General features: G+C 41.7%; 1 protein-coding gene across 1 annotated transcript in view; it reads left to right on the top strand.

Moving 5' to 3' along the window:
• Positions 1-1,167: 1,167 nt before the first annotated feature.
• trpc7b (transient receptor potential cation channel, subfamily C, member 7b) overlaps positions 1,168-13,117 on the top strand; it is a 49,355-nt gene continuing 37,405 nt past the window's right edge. The window contains exons 1-2 of the mRNA XM_080464907.1: positions 1,168-1,803; positions 6,917-7,679. Coding sequence (XP_080321033.1) covers positions 1,316-1,803; positions 6,917-7,679 — 1,251 coding nt within the window. The 5' untranslated portion in view covers positions 1,168-1,315. The remainder of the gene's footprint in view (positions 1,804-6,916; positions 7,680-13,117) is intronic.

Here is a 13,117-nt window from a genome sequence, read left to right as displayed (position 1 = left end):
GTGCAACACAGGGCAAACACAAAGACACACCTAAGGACACCTAAATCCAGGGTCGAACCAGGTTTATTCTTGCTGTTAGGTGAGCATTAACCACCACAGCAACCTTCAGGCAAGCTATGAAACCATTACACATAATATTCTGGACTCCTCAAAGAGTTTGTTCAGGGATTGTTGAACGTATTATTTTTTTTCAACAAGCTTTAGTAAACAAGACAATTTGCACACTTTGATAGTGTGGTTAGAAAAATGACCACCAATTAAAACTGCTCTCTGTGAACGTGTTGTGTGCATAAACACAGGAGTGGATCAAAGGCCCCGGTCAGGACTGGTTAATGTCTGTGTGGGGGTGCAGGAAGTCTCTCATCATAGTTAATGGGTCTCTGTGTCCAATTACATGTAGCAGCAGCAGGAAAAAGCGAGAAGGTCCAGGCGATACTTCCAATATGATTATCCGGATTTCTTTTGAAATCCAGATTTTAAAAAAATTATAATAACTGGAGTATGAAATGTATTTGGTAAAAACACATTTTTCCTGACTGAATTGTTGTAAGTAGTGACTAATTAAAAAACAAAACAAATAAAGTGTGACAACAGCTGCAGTTTACCTAATAAGACCTCCTGGATTTAACATTAACACTTATTTTACCTGAACTACAAGAGCTGTTATTACCATAGATCACAATATTATTCAACACTTATACTATCAACATCTTGCTGCCTGGATTTCAACCAAAGATCAACAACAGGTGGGAATGTTAATTAACCCCTTAATTATCTGTCTCTCTTAACCCTCTTCTCCTTTGAAACACGACTTCAAAAGGAAGAGGTCCATTTACTGGAAATTGAGGACACTGTTGTATTAATTAGCTTAATGAAACTTGCAGAATCAGTTTGTAACATGAGGTTATTTGTTTTGGTAAAACAGAATAAGTACTGTTGGGGTTGGCCATCACTCAAATTCGCTGATTCCACCAAGTTCATTAAAGCCATTTTCAAAATGTACATCTACATTTATTTACTTCACTTCGAGCACTGTAGTGTAAATGCGTCCGTTGGTCAGTGTGAGTCAATTTATTTTGAGCTGGTGACACTTCATCTCTTCCATTTTGTAAAAGGTTGGCTTCCTGCGCGCGCACTCCGGGTGCGCTCTAATTGGCGAGCGCGCACCCGTGCCAAGGTGGAGGCTTGGTGCACATCGCTGCTGCGCCGCTCACAAGAAACTTGTCCTTTCGAAACTTTGACACACGCTGTGAAATGCCTGTCGCACGGGCACATTTCTTTATTTCAAAGTAAATGGTGCACAGGAACTCTCCAAATGTGTGACGAGGGAGAGGAAAGCGACAGCGGCGGGAGAGCGCATCTCTCCGAGTCTCCCTCCCCGCCTCAGTCCGTCAGTCTTCCCCGAGGATCACCTTCCTCTCCGCGGCCCCTGGACCTCTTCTCCTCCGCCTCTCCTCTTCTGGGGGACACGGACCCGCCTTACCTCGCCTCTCCGGAGTGTCTCCACGCCTCTCCAGAGGACCAGGAACTCGAGGTATCCACGCACTTCACGCCGCCAAAGTTCCCCCAGCGCGCAGTGGACGCCGGCTCTCCGCTGTGTTCGCGGCCGGACGTGCGGCTTGATTTGGCGCTCGACCGCAACGATGACCAGTTCCCCAAGTGGAGAGGACGCGGCGCGGCGACCCCTGAGCGCTTTCAGCACCGCGGACAGAGACTCCAGCGGGGCCCGGAGCTCGCGGACCACGGGAACCACTTCTCTGCAGAGCACATAGACACCGAGTTCAACTCGGAATCCCGACAAACGTGAGTCTCTCGTTATTATTACGCCCACAGTTTAATTCCCCCTGTCCAGTGAACCGGCCTTGTTCAGGGTCTGGTGCTTATTTATGAACTTTGCAGTTACGCAAAAAGGGATAAATGGCAAACCTATTTTGAGGGAGGAGAATCAAATAAAGAGCACATAATCCACCTGGAATGTCAACAAGTAGAGGTCACTTCTGTAAAGTATAAAGCAGCCAGAATTTTTAGCAGCACCCAGCCTGTGCATGGACCACAGGTCATTGTCATGTGCTTTATAAAGTCTGCTATGGATTACATTTGTTCTGGATTACAACAAGGTGACTGAACTGCACACTTTTGTAGATGAATTAAAGGTTACATGAGTTCCGCTTTGCTTTGCTTTCACCACAACCTGCGCTGTGTGGGGTCCCCACCATTCTCTGTTAAGATGAAAGTGTCCGATTGTGTAAAGTGGTGAGTCCCCATATACATGGACGAGGTGTTTTTGAAAGAACACATGACTTTAAATGTCTTTTTCCCCAGTTATTTGTTGAGAAAAGGTATGTTGATTGATCCTACTGCATGACAAAACACTAGGTGTGTGTGTGTGTGTGTGTATAATATAGTGGTCCCCAATATAATTTATCTAAATAATTAATATAAAATGTCATATAAATGTATTTGCATAACTTTGAGATAAAGGCTCACAAGGCCATTGGGTTGTCACAATTCCAGTGAAGTGGTTTCATGTAGAAACTATCGACAGAGACAAAGTGGCACACATATGATGACACTTAATGTAGGTCCATGTAGCAGTGCCAGCTTAGCTTTGACTAAGAGAAACTGAGACTGCCAGGCCTCAGTCCTGGGTCTTTGATCTTCCCTTGTCTGCCACTTTGATACCTCAGTGTTCATCTTAAAAGGCCTGGCATGGAGGAGAAGCATGTATGCTCTGACTGCTGCCTGACTTGGCTCAATATTGGCCTCCCATGTATGTGTGTGTCTTGTGTGAAAGAGGGTGCAGAGAAGAGGGGACATGTCTGTTTCTCATTACCACTAAATTACGGTGAGAAACTCACCTTTGATCTTAAAAATTGGCAATTTACTGCTTGAAAGGAAGCCCGTGTGTGCATTTGATAAAGGCAAAGGGAGAGCTGAGAATTCAGCTCTTCTCAAATATTCTGCTTGTGTCTTGGTACTGATAAAGTTGTCACTCATTAGATGATTTCTGCACATACTCCTGCTGAGCAGAAACACATTTCTCACTCTCAATTCTCGTTATTTGATTTCAGAGCTGGTTCCTCTCCTTTTCCTCTTGTCCCTGGTTCACCAGTAAATGACCCAACCTAATTGATTGCTTGGCACTGATTAGAAGTGACTTGGTTCAACCTCCTAAAGTTCATCTCTGAAAAGGAGGACATTGTGTGGAAATAAGACCTGGTTATGCAACTCGTTGCAAAACCGACACTGACATCCATTTTATGGTATTTTACTAAAGCAGTGATCTCCATAACATTTAGTGCTTCTCGAAGAGCACTAGAAAAGAAGAATGGACATCTATAAAAGGTGTCCGATCACTCTTTGCTTGTCTACTTACAGTTAATACAACAAATGTATGAGCAATATTCACATGGCTGCCACTCCAGACAAGTTTTTTTTTTCCACATTGAACATAGTTCTCTGGGTTTAAAAGAAAATATACCTCATTATAATGCTTATATAACATCGAAGTGTGAGGTTTCATAAGTTCGGGCTTTCCAAATGTACTTAATTAGTGAAACTTTGATTCAGATTGAACTTGTACAACTTGGTGATCTAAACTGGAGCCAATTAAATTTTTTAAATGTCAGAATGAGAACTTGAGCTGAATAGGGGAAGATTTTAGAATATGCCCCGGTGGTGTGTTGGAATCACATTCAGTGCTGAGACAAGAAGGTCTTTCTCTTTCTTCTGACAGTTTCTGTTGTTAATAGGCGAGGGAGCTCTGTGATTGGACAGCCACTCCGAGTGATCTGTGGCAGGCTCTGACCGAAACATTGAACATAGTTAACTCAGTGGAAGCTCAAATGCGGTGCTGTTTCAAGATTGAGAAACAATAATGCAGTGAGAAGTCCATTAACACAAAATCACTGAGTGTGAAAAGGTTACCATCACTGGTGATTTCACTATGAATCAAAACCCATTGATTTTCCATTCTGTGAGACTGAGTCTACCTCCCTTCCAGATGGAGTGACAATACACTTCACCGCCTGCTTCGCTCAGGATCCGATAAAGGAGAGTAGTAACAAGCAAATGGGCAGTTAAGACAGTACACAACAATAAAGCTTAGCAGATGGGCACACAGGGAGGCTCCTGAGGTCCAATGTTGTCATTTTTGCCTTGTTTGTTTGTCACAGACATTTCAACTAATGTACAGTTTTTCTCGGCCTGTTCTTATAATTCATATCTTGAAACAGAAGTTAGGGATAGGGTCTATACCCTATATAAACATATTGTACAAAACATTGTGCACGAATGAACATTGACACATAGATGAACTTAAACCATACCAAACAACATCACAGGAGAAGAAAAGAAATAAAAAGAACCAAGTGGAAAAATAGATGTTAAAGCAACATATAAATCAAAGCAATAAGCAATCAATACAGAGGATGTCCGAAATAGATGTGCATATGTCAGGTCCTTGTGTAGAAAAAAAAACTTAATACATTTGAAGGTGTCTTGTTTGTGTGTGAGTGAGAGGCTCCTATAAAAAAGGCCGGAATTCACTGGAGCGTGAAGCATGTGTTTGATTGCAACGCCAACTTCATCCCAATACTGCCATGTGGTGAGTTCTTCCGCCAAATCATTAAACTGATAAATGATGCATAAATACAATCACACAGTGGACAAATGAGTGCACATTCATAACTATCCTCTTATTTATTTTTCCTGATGGTCTGTCCGACATACACAGACGTCGTTCCTGTCTGTCGAGCCACCTCCATTGTGTCTGCCTCTGCCTGTCCACGTGACTTTAATTCTGCATAGAAATGATGCAAGTAAATTGTATTTAAGATCTGAATCACAAACAGTCAAAGATGGATGGGGAGGCGGATAGAGAGGGATGGAAAATGGCGATTCATTACCTGGTATCTGGAAGTTATCTAAATGGCCTGGCAGCCAGATTTGTTCATCCATTCATGAGGAATCCCTCTAATGCAAACAAATATGTGTGCGGGAGTGATGGTGCAACCACACACTGTGTGTGACTGTCACTTTGGCCTCATAGGAAGAGTGACGTCAGTTTGGAGCCAGGCTTGGGGTTCTTTCTGTGTGCCCATGTCTTGCAATGTGACGCAGATTTCCGAGTCTCCTGTCACATCCAACAAATACCCATTTGAGGTTGATTGGTTACTCGAAAAAATACCTGTAGGTGTGTATTTGAGTGTGTGTGGTCGTCGGTCTCTCTGCAATTGCCCTGTGATGGGCTGCTGGCCTCTATAGTCAGCTGGGATTGGCACAAGCCCCCTAGTTGGATAAAATGTTATAAAACATAGGTGAATGGAGTGATTCTGTGCGCATGGAGGTAGGAGGCTGTGGGAAACAGTCATAAGCCACTGTACCACACAAACGGTGGCCTAAGAAAACAACATTCTTCTTTCTAAGCAAACACAATAATAAGCTTCACAGGGATGGCTGTAGGGCTGTGGCATTGGTATGCTTGGTATGCATTACATTTTACAAATAATGTATATTGGATCCCCCTTCTATACGTGTGTGTGCGCTAGAGAGAAAGGGCCCTTCACTCCTTTCCCAATTGATTGATGCCCAAGGCGTGCACAGCTGATTGTATAAGTTGAAAAATCAAATGCTACAGAGCCTTTGCAACCTTGAATCAGAAGTATCTCTTAACTCCACCTTTCTGTGGTTGCTCCATACACACATCCACAAGATTTGCCTTGATGTGTTCTCTTCATCTTCTCTGTTCCACATTCTTTGATGGGGAGAGTGCTTCATGTTAACCTTTTCCTTCGATGTCCTGGCTGTGCACACATATACATCTGCGTATGCACACAGACACACAAGTTAAAAGGATTTCAACAAATTTAACTAACATAATGTTTTTTGATTATTTTTTTTTTATCAATATTTGATATAGACAGGACCAACCGATTATGGTGTAAGTTCACGAGTCGATGAGATTTCCTTCAGCCCACTCAATCAGGACTGTTCTGATTAGGCGCTGAGTGACACACTATCATATTAGCCTTTTCTAAATTAAATCTCGTGTCTGAATTGGTTATTTCAACGTGGAAAATCGATCTGTACTGGTCAATAACTTATTCGCCAAGTCCACTCCTGATTTTCCCTTCCTTATTTTCATTTCAAAGCTTTCCAGATGTTTTCTGGTGACCTTGAAGGGTTTTTTTTTTCCCTCCCCAGTGATTAGTTCAGTGTATTGAAGCATACAACAGTCAGAGATCATCATATGGCAGATTTCTGTGTTTTTAAAATGCAATTGAATCAACAAGAGTGATAATGTTTCGTGCAGTTTACAAGATGTCACATTTGAATATGCAATGATAATGAAGGTGTTTGTTTAGAGCTCAAGGTACATGTCCACGCCTGTAGTTAGGCAAGCGATGACCGGTAAAGGCACAGTCAGCAACGGTCGAAGAGTCATTTAAGATGACCTCCCTTGTGTTGTGTGAGTTTGTCATGCCCGGGCCAATTAAACTGACAGCCTCATCTCCGACTTGCCAATCACAGCTATTGACCTGAGATGGCCACTCAGCGATGCTTTGACCCTGGCTGCAGTTCATTGATCGAGCCAGGATACATCACTGATGTCTTGGTGATGCTTTCTATGAGCTCAGGAGAGAAGCCTGCGTTAAGCACTGTTGATTGTGTTTGAGTCAACCCTGTCCGCAGCAGACATGCACAGGAGGAGACACTAATGACTATGTTTTCCTTAAAACACCATAGGAAGTTGGATGGAACTAACGATGCTGTCTTTTCTTCTTGCCTGTACCATTTCTATTTCTGTTGTCCACTTTGGTGCCCCTCACTCTGTTTCGTACATGTCCTCTCGCCTCTATTATGACAATCAACTGTTCCTCATTTCACTGGTTCTCCCTGTCTCTGCTGTCTCCAGGGTGGAAGCCATGCATCGGCGGCACACCACGCTGAGGGAGAAGGGGCGTCGCCAGGCGGTGCGAGGCCCAGCCTACATGTTCAACGAGCGTGGCTCGGCCCTCACTGCCGAGGAGGAGCGGTTTATGGATGCTGCCGAATACGGAAACATTCCTGTGGTTCGCAAAATGCTGGAGGAGTCCAAAACCCTGAACTTCAACTGCGTGGACTACATGGGCCAGAATGCTTTGCAACTGGCAGTGGGGAACGAGCATCTGGAGGTGACTGAGCTGCTGCTGAAGAAGGACGGTTTAGCCCGGATCGGGGATGGGCTGCTACTGGCTATTTCCAAAGGTTACGTTCGAATTGTTGAAGCCATTCTCGCCCATCCCGCTTTCGGTGGGGGTCTTCGGCTGGACTTGAGCCCTCTGGAGCAGGAGATGCGTGACGATGACTTTTACGCGTACGACGAAGATGGAACACGGTTTTCCCATGACGTCACGCCCGTCATTCTGGCTGCCCACTGCCAGGAGTACGAGATCGTCCACATCCTCTTGTCGAAGGGGGCTCGCATTGAGAGGCCCCATGACTATTTCTGTAAATGTTTGGAGTGCGTGGAGAAACAGAAGAAGGATTCGTTCAGCCACTCGCGATCCAGGATGAATGCGTACAAGGGTCTGGCCAGTGCGGCTTACCTGTCACTCAGCAGTGAAGATCCTGTGCTGACCGCCCTCGAGCTGAGCAACGAACTGGCTCGACTGGCCAACATCGAGACGGAGTTTAAGGTGAGATGAATTCTGTGTTTTTCTTCGCTTTTGTCTTGTGAATCAATTAAATGCAACGCATTCTAGTATTTGATACAGGAAGCATTTCAATTCATTTTCAACCGAAGCTGATTTTCGTAATTACATCAATCAACAGAGTTATAAATGCTTATAAAATGAAATCAACACAGCTACACGTTCAGGTGACACTATAGACTTCACTTGCTTCGGTGATTTTCCAAATTCTTCATTGCATGTTTTGCGCATAGCTGTGCTCTGTCGTGCTCTTTCAGTCTTTTTTAGTTGTGGATGATAATGCAACTGGAAATTAACCTCATAATGAAGTGAACTATAGTAAAAAGTAGTAACTGTCATTACCCAACCTTTCATTTTGGGTTGGTTTGGTGGTCTGTGCACTCTTCGTCACATGCTACTGCTGCTCTGTGACAATGATTAACCCCATCCTTACCCATGCTTCCCGTGGGGAAACTCTTTACTCAGGCCTGTGCAGTATCCACACTACTACGGGGCCTCAACTACAACTAACACAGTGTATTAATATTACATATTTATCCGGTAAACATCAGTTCAGTAATTCTGATTTCTGAAGTGCAGAATTAGATCATTTTTGCATCACTCTAAGTCCCTGAACATGGCGGGCTAAGCAATATAACTTACTTTGAGACATTGTATAAGTCTTTCAACAGAGGATATCGTCTTTTCTCTTCTGTTTTCAAGTTTTTCCAATTTACATGTCTTTCTGTCATTCTCATTGAGCCCATACGAAAGGACAGTTTGCTAAGTGGTCACACATTTGCAAACATCATCTGTCCTTTTCTTCATTGCCAGTCGCCTCAGGGAAAGATTCCATACCTGATTTGCTGGTCACTGGTCTTTAAAGATATAGATAACCAGCTTTCAAGTTATTCCATCATTAATCTTTACATTCTGATCCTATTCGTTAGTGTGGTATAACTGTGCACAATCTTTTTACAGCTTCATATTTTTTTTCTTTCAGTTGAGGTACAAAAGAAATATAATGCTTAAAGAAAATCTGTAGCTTGGCCTCTGCCAGTGTTTTATCCATTTTTCTGGCAAAAATTCGACTCGACTTTCATCTTTAATGGATTTCCCAGTGCTCCGCTAACGTTTTAATACCCTTCCTTTAGCACCGGTTACCAATCGAATCGCATATCAAGTTGCGTTGAAATAAGAATTGCAAAGTAGGAACTCTCTATTGTTTGAGAGGAAGTCGAAATGAATTTTGCGGACTTTAACCGAGGGGAACAATTGCATTCAATCTACCGCAGCGACTGAACCGCATCTCTCCACCAAGATTGTGCTGGCAGAGCAAAAAAATAATGATAATATATAGAAATGTGTTTGTGTGTGGGTGTGTATTGCTCTCTTTGCAAGGACCCATTTAAAAAAAAAGTTGATGATGTCATTTATAAGTGTAAGCTATTGGATGCATAATATTAAAAATTGCTCAAAAATGTTGCACATTTGTGATGTTTGGTAAATTAACTGAGTGGAAAGTGATTTTAGTTATTAGAGATCAAACCCAGCTCTATGCTGGCATCTGTCCTGCTTCAGGCTGATTGCTTTGGGCTCGAGGTACAACATGTTACACTCTGAGGGACACGTGTGCAAGCTCTAAGTAGCAGCTTGAGGTGGAAAGGAAAGTAATTCCCTCCGACTATGCCAGCAAGTAAGTCTGTACCAAATCATTGGGCTCGGGATATTAAAGCCATCGCACTCACTGGCAAATGACACACAGTGAGCATTCGAACATGTTTACCCAGTTAAATTCTCGCCTCGATCATTTTTTTCCCAGCCCTTTGGGAATCGAGGCCCCACCCCGATAATGACAACGTGTTTCATTATGGATTTATCTTACATGTGCCAATCACTAACTCAAGCCCAGCTGTAACACACTCTCCTTCAGAGCCAGCTCATATTCCAGGTTAAAATAGCTACGGGAAAGAAATATTTCTTTTAAACTCCTTTGCTAATACTATTTCCTTCTTTCATCTCAAGCCAGGAGATTTGTCGCTTAGTTTTAGCGACTTTACTGACGCGTCAGTCAAAATAGTTTATTAATGAGATTTTCTGGTGCGTTTCTTTGCGTCGGTTTTATTTGACTTTGTCTCCACCAGTGTGCAGGTTTCTAAACGGGTTCAGTTTGTAGGTGAAACATCTAGCAGCCTGCAATATCCTGCATTAGTCCAGATCTTGTTTGCAGTTTTAGTATACACCTAATTATATTTGGAGTTGAGCTCATTAAATTGAAACGCAAACGCCTATAATTGGACCAACCAGATAAGAATAATCTTATCATGTTGCAGTTCCCATCTCTCTTTTTATTTGTTTGCCTTCATTCATTCATGCGTTGTTTTTCTTCTTTTTTTTTTTTTGTCCCCTAACACCCTTTTTAATTTCCGCCTACCCTTATGCCTATGTTCCTTCCGCTTTTTCTGGCCAGCTTTGTGTTTGATATTCACTCGTTGTGCTTGTCATTCTGTTCCCTGTCTTCAGACAAGTTAATGAGAAGGGCTCACCTGAGGGACCGGAGTTGTGTTGGAGCTCATCTGTCTCATTACCATCTCATTATCACCCCCCCCCCCCCCCCCCCCCCCTCAGTCTTCTCTTTTTATGTGTATGCCCATCCTTCCTCAGATCATCTTCTTGTTTATTTAAAATATGTAATAATGTTTTGACAGTCTGCCAATAGCCAATCAAGTTTTATATGGAGAAATTAAAGTCAAGGTATCTTGCTGCTGGCAAAGAAATGTAATAATATATTAGCACGAGGAACAAACTCCTGCAGGTGCAGTCTTGAACTATAATGTTAATTTGTACTGAAAACAAGTGCAAAAAAAACTCAAATAGTGGCTTAACAGACTGGCGTTAAAACAGTATCTCTCAAATGCACACATTCCCCTTACAATGCTTAGAGGTTTCTGTCAAAAAATGAATCATGAGAGTTAAAATGAACCCATACCACATGAATAATTGTGGAGGATAATGTTCTTAAACCTAAATCATCCCAACAGCAGTATGTTGTTATTTGAGAGATGGGTGTTACGAGTCTCTGCAATATACTGTTCACTGCTCCACATCGCCTTTCTCTGTCTAAACCTGTGATATCAGTAAAATAGTGAGAAAACAATGCAGCGTTAGACTGTAGCTGATGTGGTACTCAGGTTTAACTGGAAAAAAAACCTTCGGGCGTTAGTGTAGAACAGTGCATGTGCAAGTATAGTTGGCAGTATTGTCCGCGGAAATATGAAGTTTTTAATACAAGACCAAGACGCTTCAGCGTCGGATATTAACAAAGATGTCAAGAACAAATTTCACTGGGAATGACTTCAAAGAAAAGTCACAGTGAGGGGTTAAAATTGGGAATAAGATTAATAAGATCAGCAAGACACCTGTGCAGTTTTTTCAAGAAATGTGATGTGCCTGTGTAACTTGTATTCATTAAGTATGTAAGATTTATTCCAGGTCTCATGATGTTCTTGTATAAAATATAGCTAAAATGGCTTTAAAATGTGTAGAAATTGCTTAAAAACCTTCAGCGAGAGGGTATGGCCCCCAAGACCTCCAGCTGAAATCATTTATTGATGAAATGGATTACTCAAATATTTCTGGCATTTGGATGCCTGACCTCATGTTTTATTATATCTCCCATCTGATTCATCATATTTTAAAAGCAATGAAGCATGATTGAAAGCAGCACAACTTAAACCTCCTCCCCTGTTGACCTATTGTTGTTTGTTTCTGTCACCCTCCTAGATTATAAGTGTACTTCCATTCATTGCTTTTCCCAACCTCATCGGTCTGAATAGTATAATAAAACACTTCAGAATGTGTTTGAAAGACAGGGAGCAATGACCACAGGAACCTTTATATTTCCTTGAAGAGAAACGTACTTAAACTAACTTATGGTTTCAGTTTAACATGAGGTTTTGTCAGTCACAGTGCATTCCCCATCTTCAACCAGTAGCAAGCAAGTGATTGTGTTAATGCACTTTAAGATTCTGCCGAGGTGTTATTTTTATTCGTATGCATCAAATGTTACCAGGAACTAAATCGATTTGATTCATGCTTGCGGTTGTATTTACTGACTATCCACGGTTCATGTGTTTTGTACGCCACTAAAGCAGTAACGTACACAGGATAACTTCATCGTTTACTTACTCAGGATAGTTTGAAATGCAAGACGGGATGAGTCAGGGTGTAACAGCAGATGATACTGTGGACTTTTCTTCACTTACACAGTCACATAGTCACACAGTCACAGTTTTGAGGGTATTTGTTGCAGTTGGTCCTGATCTCCATCACAGCTGTCACTTTCACGTCATGTATTTGCATAGTTTATTCAACAAAAGTGGGATTCTGATCAAATATTTCCCAATTTCAAAGATATGACAAATGTGAACCCGTCTTACTCAGCATCATATTTCATATATTGTCTTATAGCATGTCAAAATTTTAGGCAAAACAGGTGAGTTATCAATAACGAGGGTAATTACAAACTTTTAAAACCATGTGCTATACTTTTTTATTGTTGTTCTTGTTTTATTCTTTCGTACGTAGCAGAGCAGGATTACTGTTGCAACAACACATCATCAGTAGGGTAAAACTAACCTGTCTCACGACGGTCTAATATATATATATATATATATATATATGTATATATATATATGTATATACAGTATGTGCGTGTGTGTATATGTGAAGATTCATAAACGTGAACAAGTGCAAACAGGCACCATTTTTCAGGGAGAATCAGGGTACACACACACACACACACACACACACACACACAGGATTACATAATATGTCAGTTTGAGAAAATACAGAAACGCAAGAGAAAAATAATGTATTTCATATTTTCATTTGCATTTCAAATTGGAATTTTATCATTTAAGTTCTATTTTAATTCATTTGTTAATTTAATGACAGAAGATGTCAAGCGAAGATGTAAAAAAAAAAAAGATTAAGGCGAAGGTTCACCGAAGTCCAATCTTTCTCTTCTTGTCATCCGTCCCACATCTCCTCCTCTCCCTCCCTTTGCCTCATGTCTCTCTCAGTTCACTCATCTGTGACCACTCTCACTCTGTTTCACACCATTCCGTCTACAATTTCAATCTCACAGCATCGTTCACGTCCCTTAATCTCAGCTCCTCAAGCAAAATCCTCATACCTTGTAGTGTGATTGGATTTGCCCATATGTGTGTGTGCTCATGTATGTCCTTGTTGTGTGTCATATAATGTAGATATCAATGATAGAGTATTTTTTGAAGATTGACCACAGAGAAAAAGATTGTAATTGATTTCTTTTACCCAGAGGCTTAAATACACTTAATGCTGACATTTCCGTCTTTCTCGACGGAAGGTGCTGTTGCTTGATGTGGAGATAGTGATGGGCTTTCACACCGGCCTTATTTTGA

This window comes from Lipophrys pholis, assembly GCF_963383615.2.
Source record: "Lipophrys pholis genome assembly, chromosome: 6".
NCBI classification, from domain to species: Eukaryota; Metazoa; Chordata; class Actinopteri; order Blenniiformes; family Blenniidae; genus Lipophrys; species Lipophrys pholis.
Note: the sequence above shows the minus strand (reverse complement) of the source record. Positions and strands in the feature narration are given on the sequence as shown.